The sequence below is a fragment of the Drosophila novamexicana genome, unplaced genomic scaffold (assembly GCF_003285875.2).
Source record: "Drosophila novamexicana strain 15010-1031.04,08,12 unplaced genomic scaffold, DnovRS2.1 tig00000008-arrow-pilon, whole genome shotgun sequence".
In the NCBI taxonomy this organism is placed as follows: domain Eukaryota; kingdom Metazoa; phylum Arthropoda; class Insecta; order Diptera; family Drosophilidae; genus Drosophila; species Drosophila novamexicana.
The window spans coordinates 5,152,094-5,165,334 of record NW_020824765.1 but is presented as its reverse complement, the minus strand read 5'-3'; the positions used below and the strand labels follow the sequence as shown (position 1 = coordinate 5,165,334).

The window sequence follows — 13,241 nt, the reverse complement described above, 5'->3', positions numbered from 1 at the left end:
TTCAGGGCAACAAATTGCTGCCCAAATAATTTATAAGAAAGCTTACGAGAAGAGTACAGAGACCAGCGACAGCTATCTGAACTGGGCGCTGAAATACATATTAGGGGTACTCATAATTTCCAATCTTACAGATCAAAATATACTTTTCAAATTTCAACGAATACAAAAGCTAGCGTGTGAATAAGTGTGGGTGTGTGTTTTTCGATGTGTGCGTGTTTGTTTTGTGGTTGTGCCGTGCGCGCTTTAATGGCTTATGACCATGGACTTCTTTACCTTCTTCTCCTTCTTCTCATGGGTGATGGTCACTTCCTCTGCGTTTAAGAAAGAAAATAGAGTTGAGTTTAAGTTGGGGCTTTGAATGCGTAAAATTTTTAATGGATTACCTTGGAACTTGTGAGGCAACTGCTTCACAGTCTCAATAGTCTTGACCGTCTTCTCGCCGGGCTCGATAATCTCCTCCTCGTACTCCTCAATGATCTCCTCCTCGTCGGTATCCTCGGGGTTCGATTTGGAGCTGGGCACCGGATCGTACACAGTCTTCACTGCCTTCTTCACAATACCCTCAGCGGTCACGGTGGTGTAGTGGTACTCAGTGCCGCCCTCGATCTTGATGGTCTCAACGGTGGTCACATCGCCTGGATTCTCGGAGGGCACGATCTTCTTGGTGCCCGACTCGGACCGGAGCTTCTTGGTGCTGGTCACGTTCTTGTGCTTCTCAGCATCCTTCAAAGTCTTCTTGTACTGCTTGATCTCCTCCTCGGTCAGCTCGACTTCTTCCTCCTCGTAGACGGTCTTCGAGGTGGTAATCGTCTTGCCCGACTCCAGTTCCGTTGAGTAGGTGTACTCCACGCCGCCGGGCACACGCTTCGAGGACACGGTAGTGGTATCGTTTTGCACAAAGTCCGCTGGTGGTGGTGGTGCCGATGACTTGGGCTTCTTCTTCTTCTTGCCGCTATCGTTGGAGCTCTGAGAAATGGCCTTGATGCTCTGCTCCTGGAGCGAATTCTTGCGCACGGTGCGATTGTTCTCGGTGATCTCAATGTTCTGGCTAACCCGACGCGTCTCCTCGATGGTGGTATCCTCGCGATAGTTCGACTGCTTATCGTTGACATTTTGGATCACGTTCTTCTGCGTCTTTTGAACGATGCGACGAGAGGATGACTCCGTGGAGTCGGTAGAGTCCACCGACGACTTGCGCGTAACATTCTTCTTGGTCTTGTTCACCTGGGTGTTGGTGCTCTCATTGATTTCCGTGGGCACGGAATCAAAGAAGGTCTTGGTGCGCGAGCTGCGCGTGCCATCGTCATTGATGGTGGTGTAGACCTCCTCGTAACCGCCCTCAATGGCGCGGGTCAGCATGGTGGTTCTCTCATCGATGCGTATCTCCTTGCCCAGACGCTGCTTGACGAGCTTCTTGTTTGCCTGCTCCTTGGCCAGATCCGCCTCGCTAACAGGCTTCGGATCCCAGAAGGTTTTCACCTGGGTCTTGACCGTACCATTCGGCTGGGGCGTGGTGATGATCATCTCGTAGCCACCCTCAATCAGCTTGTACTTGGTGCTAGCACCGGTGGCCCTGTCGTACTCAACCTTGCCATCCTGAATGTCCGCGGAGGTCAGGAGCTCTTCGGAGTTTGGTAAAGAAGTTGTATCAAGTAGTGTTATTGTGTGTGTGTGTGTGTAGATTAGATGGTACAATATGTAAGTAAATTGACTGTGCAGCACAGCTTGCGAACCACTTATTCTCTGTCTGAGTGTGTGTGTGTGCGTGTATGGATGTGCCATTACAACCATATAATGGGTTTCACTTTAATATTCCTATGCTAAGATATTGCAAATTAGTTTCATCTAAGGCGCATTTGGTAAATTGTTTAATAAATTCTTTAAAGCAAACTTTTTACAGCATTTTGTAGGTTTTACTGTACTTGTACTTGGGCTTAGACGTGCACCGGCTCCGGCGCGAATTCGGATTCGTTGTCGCTATCCAGTTGCAGGGTCAGTCGGAGCAGCGCCGGCGTCTTCGCTGTCCTGGTCGCCAGTTGCGGCAGGCAGCTGTAGTGCAACAGCAGCTGCAGTAATTGTTATTTGAACTTACGCGACGCCTTCTGGCGGCTCGGCTTAGTAGGAGCCGGATTCTGTTGAAGGATGTGCTGCGGTTGCGTCGCCTGAACCGCAGGCTGGACACGTTGCGGCTTCCCAGTTGTCGTTGTCGGTTGCTGCTCCACAGCTGTGTTGCCGGAGACAGTTTTCTGTGCGTTAGTTGGAAGTTGGTTAGTTGTGGCGGCTGCGGGGCTGGCCGTGGCCTCTGCCACACTTGACCCCTGGTTAGTTGCTAAACTTGAGCTTGAGCTGGGGCTGGGGCTGGGGTCAGAGCTGGGCCTGGGCCAGGCTGGCGTTGCGTTGTGCGTTTGCTGCAGCAGTCTGCTAGCGGTTTTAGTTAGCATTTTGTTATAGCCTATCGTGTTATCGTTATCGTTATCGTTATCTGGAAAATGCGGTTAGGGTAGTTGGTTTAACTGGCAAAAAAAACTGGCAGGTCAATTGCATAAATAATGACTGAAGGTGATGACTGAAGCTGTTTGAAGCACAAAACACTCGATAAATTGTTGATTGAGAGTGATGGAAGATGACAGATGCATAATATTGCGAAATGTATTGCTAAAATTTAAGAGAGCTAAAATAAAGTGATTGAGGCTGTGAATAAAAACGATGATAAATGCCAATCTTATAAAATAGCCCCAGCTTATGATAATATTCTAAAAAATTGGGCCAAAAAAGGCTTATATGGGTTGGGTTTGATGTAATGTAGTGTCTGATGGCGCTTTGAGAACTTAGAAATAAACGACTGAAAACAATAAATGTAAAAAATATTGTTCAAACTCACATACAATACGAGAGAAAGGGGTAAAGTTAAATATAACACGAGGAAATCTTAAACTAAAATAAAAATGCACATTATAAACGATTCGCGACGAAACGAAGGGTTTTGTTTTGTGTTTTGTGTTCTTGAATAAATATTTTATAGACAATATTTCAATGTAAATTACAACATAAAGGTATAAGAAAGATTTTATTGCTGTGAGAAAGCAACTAAAACAAATAGTCGGCGTTCAACTCGTTTTGAGGGGAAGCTTACACACACACACCGGTAACACACACACGCAACATTTTCAAGTTAGTTTCGAAATATATATATTTAAGAGATTTTTGTTTTATTATTATTTTACATTTTATACACACGTTTCGCATTAAAAACAGAAAAAATTAAATCAAATTGATGAGTTTTATGCAGATGAGCTGAAAAGTGGATGCCACAAAACGGTTAAGACTCAAGAGGGCAAAAGTACAACAAATTTCAATTAAAATACAATGAAGTGTAAAAGTTTTGTGGCTGAGCCAAGTGGTTGTGTTGCCAAGGATGTGTTTGTGCGTGTGTGTGTGTGTGTGAATTAAATTGAAAGCCAAGTGCGTCGTATATGCACACATACACACACACACACACACATGCGTTGCAAGTGTAACGTCGAGAGCAGCAGCGGCGGCAACGAGTGCAAAAAGTTTAATTTGAAAACTTAATTAAAATTTCTGTGCTCTCATATATATACCTCTATATATATTTTTTTCTTTTTTTCAGTTTTATGATATGTGTGCTACTGCTGCTTACGAGGCTACAACATACGTGCGTCGGTGTGTGTGTGTGTGTGAGTGTGTGTGTCTGGGTGTAGCAATTAAATATGACAATCTGAATGAGACTTGACAGCACTTGGCTTAAGTTTTCTTCTGTTTTTTTTTTCTTTTTTGATCAGACTCAAAAACTTGGCACAGTTGTGTGTAAGTCTGTGTGCGTGCGTTGGGCTGGGATATAGAGTTGTCAGTGGGCTGAACAAAACGACAAACGATTTGTTTATGTTTTTGTTCTCTACATATATTATTTTGTATCTATGAACTACCAGTTTGGTCAGCCTCCGCGTCCCCCTCCTTTTCGGGCTTGGCCTCCAGAGTCTGCGTAATCTTCTTCCAGATATTGTCGAACGCATCGGCGCCCGAATAGTCAATCTGTCCCGATTCCCAACACTGGCGACGCATCAGATTCTCGTACTGCTCCTGTTCAGGTGTGCGTTCGACGCCGATGCGCAGCTGTGCCAAGGCGCCAGCGAGACCAGCCTGAAAGTATCCAATTTGCCAGTGTTATACAGTGTCACAGAAAACATTGCTGCCAAGTGCGTACACAAAACAAACTGTTTATGGGTAACACAACTAAAGTACATAGAAGCATGCTTGATTTACAAATTGATTAGTATTTGCTTTTATTTGGTTTTATATATACAATTTAAAGTAATTTTCTTAAGGTACATTCAAGTGTTAGTGTTGAGGTTTATTGCGCGTGCACAACATGGCGTATGATTAATATGACGTAACAACAAAATGCTGCTCGGTGGGGGTCATAAATCAGCGCGCCCCTTGCTGCAAGCTGCTGACTGCAACATATTACCGCATATCCTCTAGCAGACCTTGTGGCAGATTACTCTATATGCTATATGAAGATGGAGTGCGGCACCAGCGCTGTCTATGTGTGAGTGTGTGTGTGTGTGTGTGTTTGTGTGTGCAATAAACAACAATAAAAAATGCTGTTGGCATTTGAATGCTTTTTATATGCAAATGCAGCTGCAACTGCCACAGCAGCTAACGGTGAAAGTCCACACACCCACAAACACACAACACGAGCCACACACACACACACACTTGACCAGCTCAATCCCCCTGCCACGACGTAGCCAATGCCTTTCCAATAGGCCAAAGCAAGCAATAAATCAGCAAATGGAGCAGCAGCAGCAGCAGCAACAACAACCCACAAACATCATGATGATGATGTTGTTGTTGTCGATAATGTGTAAGCAGATAATGAAGTGATAGTGGACAGTGGACAGTGGACAGTGGACAGTGGACAGTGGACAGTGGACAGTGATAACAACGTGTGATAATGGACATGCAAATGTGGCAAGCAGCAGGCGGCAGCAGCTGCAAAATGCCAACTTAACTAGACACCAGACGAGACGCAGGACGAGCGACACGAGACGCACTGCGACATATTGGGGGCAAGGAGTGTATGGCAGACGAGAGACATGAGACGAGAGAAACGATAGACATGAGACGAGAGACACGAGACGAGAGACATGAGAGACAGTGCAACCAAAGCAATGAGAATTACATCAAATCAGCAAACAGAAGGAGCGGGAAATGGTTTGTTGTGGGTCATGTGGTTGTGGCTGTTGTGGTTTGGTGTGGTGCACTTTGAGATTTGCCCGATTCATAATAATGTTTTCTTAATTTTGTTTTACCTCAGCAGCAACGGGAACTTCTTCGATTTGTGTGTGGTTTAAGGTGGTTTGTGTCGTGTGCTGTACAGTTGGACAATGCACGGAGTGGTTCGTGTGTGGTTCGTGGGTGGGTGCTTGCTCATTGCTATTTACATCAATAGATTTATAGTCTTCGTTGGCAGTGGGTGGTGCTGGTGGTTGTTGTTGTTGTTGTGGTGGTGGTGGTGATCGGGCTTGAGGTGTTGGTGATGTGGGTCTGGGGGTATCATTTCGGCATGCATCGCTCTGACCCCAACTCCGTCTCCTCTCGCCATGCACTTGCGTTTCACATGAATTTTCATTCGTATTTTCATTATGCCAGAGCTCGGTTTCGGCTTCTGGTTTGGGCTCATTCAGTTCTCGCTCCACTTGCTCATAATAATCTGCCCAAGGATCACGAAATTCACGGACATGCGGCACATATTGCTGTTGTGGTTGTTGTTGCTGATGCTGATGCTGATGCTGGTGATAGTAGCTGTCCATATCGTTATGATATTCAGCATGGCTCGACGGATGCGTTATGTTTAGGCAAAGGCACTGGTTTGTGAATTTAGCGATAGTTTTTGCATGTTTTATTTGCGATAGTAAAGCGCATAATAGGAGTTGAAAATCAAAAATAAATTAAAATAACTTTAAAGCTATAAAATTATAAGACTAAAAGTTATAAAAAGTAAGCAAAATTAAAGTCAAGGAACTTAAAGAACAGACAAAGAGGGAGGGGAAAACAAGAAAACAAAACTCTTTTTACATAATACAGGGTATACAGGTCCTTACTAAAGTCTAATAAATGCATCTAGCATGAATCTGATAAATATAAATAATTATAAAATGTATATAGAGTCAACAAATAAACAACTTGTTCTCCTAAAATTTGGTCACACTTCAAATACAGTGCTGCCCATTTGATCTAGAGTTAATATCTGATACAAGAGCGTAAAAGGTAACAGAAGTAAGAGATAATTCTAAGATTAATATTTGTTTGTTCTATAAAACATGTAAATTCTTGTTTATTACAGCTTTTACAGGTGCGTAAAAGTAAACAGAAAATGAATGAAATTTTAAATCAACTATCACCAATCAAACACCACCATATTGCTTATATTTAAATAAGAAAAACAAATATAGGTTAACCCCACCATACATCCAGATAAATTCCTTATATACTTGAAAAATATTTTAAATATTATTTCGCACTAATAAATATGTACATTTTTGTTGTATGTATCGGAAGCTTTTATTAAGCCAGAGGTACTCAAACTTAAATATTATTTTCCCACGGCCCTTAAATCTTTAGGTTTTTTTTTCATCTTTTAAAATTACAATCATAATCTTTTCTTTGAATATCTTGTGTTGCCAAAAATTGATGGGCTCGTTGACCATTGTCTGTGATCATTTTGCTCCGTCTGGTAAACTTTTCACTCGATTTCATTATATACCCAATTACTTCTTGTCAATTGGCAATACCAATTTGCATGCCATTTGGATCATTTCAATTTATTGACGTCGCCAACTAAACATTCCGTTGGCACTAGGCCAAATCGATGCAGAATCGAAAAACACACAGAAAATAAGGAATCAACACAAAAAACAGGCGCACGCGGAAAATACACATAAGCACACACACACACACATACACACAGACACAGACATTGAACAGATACGTGGCATTAGAGGGAATAGAAGAAGAAAGACTCCACTTAGAGAAATGTCTGTCTAGCGCAAGAGAATAGATGACAATTGGGGCGTGGCTGTCAATTGAAATAAACTAAATAATTTAAAATAAACACAAAATAATAATAAACCAAAGAAAAGAAAAGAAAAGTGTGAATGAAAACTATAACGAGGTCGTTGAAACGCAAAATAAATCGATGTTTGTTTGTTATTTACATTTTGGCTTATCAATAAATAATCTAATTGTATATCGAATAATTATCGTAACCATATGTACAAAGTGCCATAAATATTATGAATATCTTGTGTGTAAACAATAATTAGAGCGACCCTCGCCTGGTGAGCTACAGTAAAGCGTTCTAAGTGTGCGCTGGTACTGAGTCAGCTTACCTCTGGTTGAACGCTTCTATCGGTATTATCACTAGCAATATCTGTATTATCCGGCTTTATAGGCTTTGTAGCGAATTCGCAGAGCAGCAAGTTAGGGTTAAAACGACAGATTGAGTTTTTTGTTGGTTAGGTTTTAGTCTTGGACGTAACGACAAACTCTCAAAAGTTGTTTAGCAAAAGTGAAAAACTAACAATCGTGTGGGTGTAGATAGTACTATGACAAGCACTTACCATAGTGTTGTCAAGGAAGTGATGCACATTATCACAGAAGATGGTCCACCAGTGTTGGATAAGGTCTTGCGCATGGGAGTAATCGTGGGGCGTGGCAGCGGTTTTTGTCTCAGAGTTGAACTGTATCAACCAGGGCTTCAGTTTGCCAGCAAAATGCAAAATCTTTATCTTATCTCTGAACCTGTGTGTGTGTGGAAATAAACAAAGATAGATACAAAATGAACCTCACAGATACTTTCTGTGCACTTGCAGTGCCTGGCCCACTTACTGTTTGAACGCGGGCAAGTAGCAGTAGGAAGCATAGGCTGTCACGTTATAGACAAAGGGCAAATGCTTCTTGATATCTGCGGTCGCCCAATCGGCAAAGAACTGATTCAACAGGCCCTGATCGCCGCCATCGAAGCTGCCGTTCTTCACGGCGAACTCTGTGATTTGATTGAAGGTCTCCACGCTGGGCTTGAAGACAAACACGCCCGAGTTGAAGCAATCCGGCCAGCTGACATCCGGAGCAGCGGACAGTTCCTCGCGCTCGAACAGCTCATCGCAGTTTTTCAGCACCTGTCGCCGGAGTAGAGGTAGGAAGTTATTCAGGTTCACCTGCTTGCTCTGTCAGTGGCCATATTTACCAGCGTGTCCGCATCGAGGAAGACGCACTTCTCGAACTGCACCAGGCGCCAGCAGTGGAGCTTTGTGAAGGTGACGCCCAGCTCGGGGCGGGCGAGCAGCGCCAGGTTGGCGGCATCCTGTGAGTCCAGCACATTCACCTCTTGTACAACATTGTACACGTCCTTCAATCTGTCCCGCATCGCCTCCGAAACGGTGGGCGTCACCAGCACAGCCAGCTGATGGGCGGTGCCGGCACGCTTCAGCGAATGGGCCAGCACCAAGGCGCCCAGCGAGTAGGTATCATTTGTGGTCAGGGTAACCCAGGCGAACTCTGTGAAGCAGATGCGACAGGAAGTTGGATCAGTTTACAGTCCATAGACACATACATTATATACATTTGAGATCTTAGTAGGGAGAGTGAGCTACACAGATACACGAACACAGTTACGAACACATTAGCTTGGCATTGGCACAAGTTTTTCCAATTTCCATTTTCATTTGCTTGTTTTTTTTTCGTATTAGTTTTGGCATACAGAAATTTTCGCAGCGCGGCAGCGGCCAAATTATGGATTATAAATAAACAGGCAGCAGGAGTATATATATGTATGTGTGTAGTTTATATAGATACACGATCTAATAGCTCTATATGTTTTGTGTGTGTATGTGTGTGTGTGTGTGTGCGCTCATCTACGTCAACAGCTTGTGGGCGGGGCACGCGGCACTCGCATGCATCGCTTTTGGCAAACTCTCGATTATTTGGGTTATATTGCGCCCCATTTGGGCTATTTTGTTGGATTCGCAAAAAAAGAGGAAAAACCAAAGAAAATTAGCAAAAAGAAGAGCATGGCAAAATATTTTTAAGGCGCATCTGCTTAGTCGGTAAATTATATTTTGCGTTGTTGGCATTTAGTTGGATCGAATATATATATATTTGATATATATTTATAAATTATCGTATACAATGGTATATATAAATCCGCGATCCAAATAACACTCAATATTATTCGTAAAGCAAGCGTTAATATCAGCGTTGAGTAATTACGAGCTGGACAATTTACATAAGGCATATTAACTACCTCTCTAATGTTATTATAAATCCGATTCTTAGGATTAACTTAAAAGGCTTAGTTTGCTTAAGGATGATAGCGACATTTTGTACTCAAGATCTTAAAGTTCGTATATCTTCCTTAAGCTCTATAATTATCTTAAATAATGATTAATGCAAGAGATATTTTCATCTGGCAAAAACTGAGAAAAGGAGAATACATCTTTGCACAACGGACTTTAATTGTAGACCCTTCCCTTGTATTTTCAAAATATATTTTTTAGCTCTCATGAATACTTTTCTTCCAACATTAATTTCTTCAGTTTGTATGCCTTTACTTTTTGAATCCTCTAATACCCTAACTATACATATATATTTAGAAAACTTGATGACTCACCTTGTCATCTTGCTACTGAAATATTTAATGAATATTATTAAAAGTTAATTTAAAATTATTTATAAATAAACATGCACGTAATTTTTGAAAAAGAGAAGTAGAACGAAAAAAAACATACTTAAAATAAAATTCAACATTAGATCATCGTTATAATAGAAAAATAAAAAATTTATTTTTGACCAATAATTTGATAGTCGACAAGTAATTTAATGCTAACTCAATGCTACGTCAACGAATCTTTGTACAGGTGTCTGCAACTAACTTTAGTTGGGTTAAATTCATGATTAGTTCATTTTGTTGGGTTTAATTTGTTGTATTGTTTTTTTTTTTTTTAGCTAAATAATCTTTTGGGTTTATTTAGCATTAGAAAGCGCACCGGATTGGTAGTTGAGAAGCGTTTAGATGTAGAGTATACAACAAAAACAGAAGAGAAGATGAATTTCAACAACAACAACTACCTTCTGTGCTAGGCATTCGGTTACGGATGGAAACGGAGGAACGGCGAGCGGCAAACGGTAGCAGCAGCAGCTGAATGCATTGGTGACAGCCGATGCCACCGTCCGGCAGGTGGCGCTCTCATATACGAAAATGTATCTGACGGATTTAATGGGTGTGTGTGGGTGCAAAATAATGCGACTTCAGGGTGTTGTTTTAGCTTTTTTTGTTGTTTCTTGTTTGTTCTTTGTTTTTTTTTTTGAGATTTTCATTATATTTTATGTGTGTGCAATGAGCTGTTGTGCCTAAAATAAAAATGAAATCATTTACTTGACGAAACTAGAATGGTTTTTAATAACTTCGTGACTTACCGGATACGAGCACAAACAACAACAAAATATCATGTCACAACAATAAAAAATATATATATATTTTTTTAAAAATCAAAACGAATGCGTCCAAAAATGAAACGACACCGTAAATTTTGATTTAAATCAAATAAACAACACTTTTGCGACCAAATTTAAAAACAACTGTTGCCGAAATTGAACAAATGTCAAAATAAACGAACCGACATTGATCTTAAAATACGTATATATATATATATATATATATATATATATATATATATATATATATCTACTTAAGTAGGCGATTAAGGAATTATTGAGTAAACTGACAGCTGTTGGCCTGTGCAAGCAAATTTGGCATGGAAAAACCCACTCGAAATTGTGCGCAGTGTAACCAAAAGCTCGCTCAGCCTTAACCATATGACTCTTAGCTTAATAAAAGCTTGCTCGGCAGCTGCAACGCTCTTTTAGTTGGCAAGCAAAGGGCCTCGAGCTGTCGTCAACCCCCGCTCCAGCTGCTCTTTATCAGCTGATTCACTTGCAGCTGCCAAAGGTCGTGCCACAAAAGCGGCACATGCTCAATGAGGCGTTAAAATTTCGATTGACCTAAGGCTGTGCTTTGTATGCAACAAGCTTATGAATGGCAGGGCATGGTGTGGCAAATAGTGGGCATTCGGGTTGGGGGAATCGGTGGCACTCGAGAAACGGAAACCCGTTCATGCATCGCCGCCAATGCCAAAGTGAACGCCACATTTGTTGCAGCCGGCATATGGCGAGATGCGAAAGCAATGGACGACTCGCAGAGACCGGCAAAAATCAGCGAATGCAATGCCAACACCCAAAACAAGTTATGCGGCAAATCTGAAGAAGCGTGTGTATCTGCTAGATACTTATATACATATAGATACATATGTATGTATTTGGCAGATATGCGTTGTGTGTATAGCACCAAGGAGCAGGCCACTAAAAATAGCCAGAAAATGTGAAATGAAATTGTAGCGCGACAAGCAATCGCTGCTGCTTGCTGCTTGCTGCATGCAGCGCACACACACAGATACACGATCGCAGAACACAGATACAGATACATTTTTAGAAATTCAATCAGAGAACGCAGCAAGGGAGCTGCCAAACTGGAGAAGCAGAGCCTTATGATTTATGCGGGCATCACATACAGATACAGATACAGATACAGATACAGAAACAGCTACAGATACAAATACATATACATATTATATACGTATTGGCATTTTTTTAATTTTCTGCTTGCCGTTGTGGGCGTTGGGGGCTGTGGAAAAGTTTGTTCTCGAAAATTGTGAAATGCCACTAAACATTTTTAGCGCCTGTCGCCAGCCATAAATGTATATATACATATTTAAGAGTATATATATATATAAGTGCTGTCTATAAATAACCGATCTACATCTATAACTAATGCCTGCTCTTTGCGTACATTTAGAATATGATTATATTCATTTGATTCATGCATTTCAAACATGACGCGTGTGAAACTGCCTGGAAAAATGCAGCTTTAATGAGCTAGGGAATGGGAATGGGCATAGGGGCATTCAATCATTAAGATGCGGAAATTCCTATTAGGCTGATAAGATGAATATGCGAGTGCTGCCTGGCGCTAGTTTCTAGTCTTAACAGTTATAATTAGGTCACGACTTGCAGCAATCAATGGGCTGACGACAATTGACAAGCGACAACAAGGCTGGCACTGACCTTCACCACGCGCTCTCTTCAATAATTTGCCCACTCTCTATGCTAACCTTTGCCTAGCATTGCGATACAACAAAAACGCATGTGCAGCTGTCAAGCCTGTGCTTACGCTCTCAGGCAATGCAATTCCGGCGCATATCAGCATAGCTGTGCTTACGCTCTCAATCACTCTCTCACTCTCTCGCTCTCTTAGGCTCTTAAAGCTTGGCTCTCTGACGGCGCCAAAGCTCACGTAACCAGTGTGCACGTTATCAGTGCGTCAACATTTGCCTAAGGCAATTTCGCGCATACTTTTCATAAATAAACAACTGACGTATGTGTGCCTGTGTTTTTATACACGTTTTGTCTTCTTCTAATGCACTATTTATTCGAAATCAAAAGAAATCTTAATGCTCTGCATGCATGCACACACACACGCACACGATTACATTCTCATGCATACACGCACAGGCATGGCTAGCGGCAGCGGCTAGGCAAATGCTATTGAAGGTCAGTAAAGGTCGTCGCCGCATTTTGCTGGCCCCAAAACACATGTATTTGACAATCTCCGTATAACAGGTACATATGAAATATATAAAATCTATAGGTATTTTTGCATAAATGCGGCGCTATGAAATATGAGAATGCAATTTATTTGCGGCTTTTATTAATTGCGATAAAAAGAAACAGAGAAGAGCTGCTGCAGTCGCACTCGCAGTCGCAGTCGCAATCGCAAAGGGAAGGCCCAGCGACTCTCAACTTGGATATGATAGGCAGTAGCCATGCATAATACACACGCACACACACACGCACAGACTTTCATTTATCTCTTTTTTTTATATTTTTTTATCTGTGGTCACTTCTTTTGCCGCTTCTTTGGCGGCAACTGCTGTTGTTGCTGGAAAAACTTACTGCTCATTTTGTATTTGTTTTTTTTTTTTTCTTTTTGTTTGTTAGTTAACTATTGTAAACACTGCAAAAACACGCGGAGCGAGTCCTTCGCGTTTTATTGCTTTCCGGGGGATGAAATTGGTCTTGGTGGTGGCGGTGGGTGGGGCGTG

General features: G+C 41.7%; 2 protein-coding genes across 6 annotated transcripts; both read right to left on the bottom strand.

Moving 5' to 3' along the window:
* Positions 1-71: 71 nt before the first annotated feature.
* Positions 72-13,173, bottom strand: LOC115763901. Of its 2 annotated transcripts, XM_030706699.1 has the most exons (3): positions 13,093-13,173; positions 384-1,622; positions 72-311 (listed from the first exon to the last, which is right to left on the bottom strand). In XM_030706699.1, exons 1-3 carry the CDS (start codon positions 13,097-13,099, stop codon positions 244-246), a joined length of 1,314 nt encoding a protein of 437 aa, XP_030562559.1. In that variant the 5' UTR covers positions 13,100-13,173; the 3' UTR covers positions 72-243. The 2 variants fall into 2 exon arrangements, with proteins under 2 accessions (XP_030562559.1, XP_030562550.1); XM_030706690.1 differs by lacking the exon at positions 13,093-13,173 and having other exon boundaries at positions 384-1,814.
* On the bottom strand, positions 2,063-13,171 carry LOC115763874 (glycogenin-1). Of its 4 annotated transcripts, none has more exons than XM_030706661.1 (7): positions 13,093-13,171; positions 8,273-8,583; positions 7,915-8,204; positions 7,647-7,827; positions 7,416-7,478; positions 3,948-4,161; positions 2,063-2,482 (listed from the first exon to the last, which is right to left on the bottom strand). In XM_030706661.1, the coding sequence occupies exons 1-7, from the start codon at positions 13,097-13,099 to the stop codon at positions 2,079-2,081; spliced, it is 1,470 nt and encodes a 489-aa protein (XP_030562521.1). In that variant the 5' UTR covers positions 13,100-13,171; the 3' UTR covers positions 2,063-2,078. The 4 variants fall into 4 exon arrangements, with proteins under 4 accessions (XP_030562521.1, XP_030562514.1, XP_030562529.1 ...); XM_030706654.1 differs by lacking the exon at positions 13,093-13,171 and adding an exon at positions 10,153-10,171; XM_030706669.1 differs by lacking the exons at positions 7,416-7,478; positions 13,093-13,171 and adding an exon at positions 10,153-10,170.
* Positions 13,174-13,241: the final 68 nt, after the last annotated feature.

Excerpts from the sequence above, each read along its gene's own strand:
- LOC115763901 (XM_030706690.1), bottom strand. The coding sequence starts at position 1,791 with ATGGTTGTAATGGCACATCCATACACGCACACACACACACTCAGACAG. Across the intron at positions 312-383 it reads GTTGCCTCACAAGTTCCAAG|AGGAAGTGACCATCACCCAT; the intron begins GTAATCCATTAA and ends TCTTAAACGCAG.
- LOC115763874 (XM_030706654.1), bottom strand. Across the intron at positions 7,479-7,646 it reads ACTTCCTTGACAACACTATG|CCTATAAAGCCGGATAATAC; the intron begins GTAAGTGCTTGT and ends TTCGCTACAAAG. Across the intron at positions 2,483-3,947 it reads CGCGGAGGCTGACCAAACTG|ATAACGATAACGATAACGAT; the intron begins GTAGTTCATAGA and ends CGCATTTTCCAG.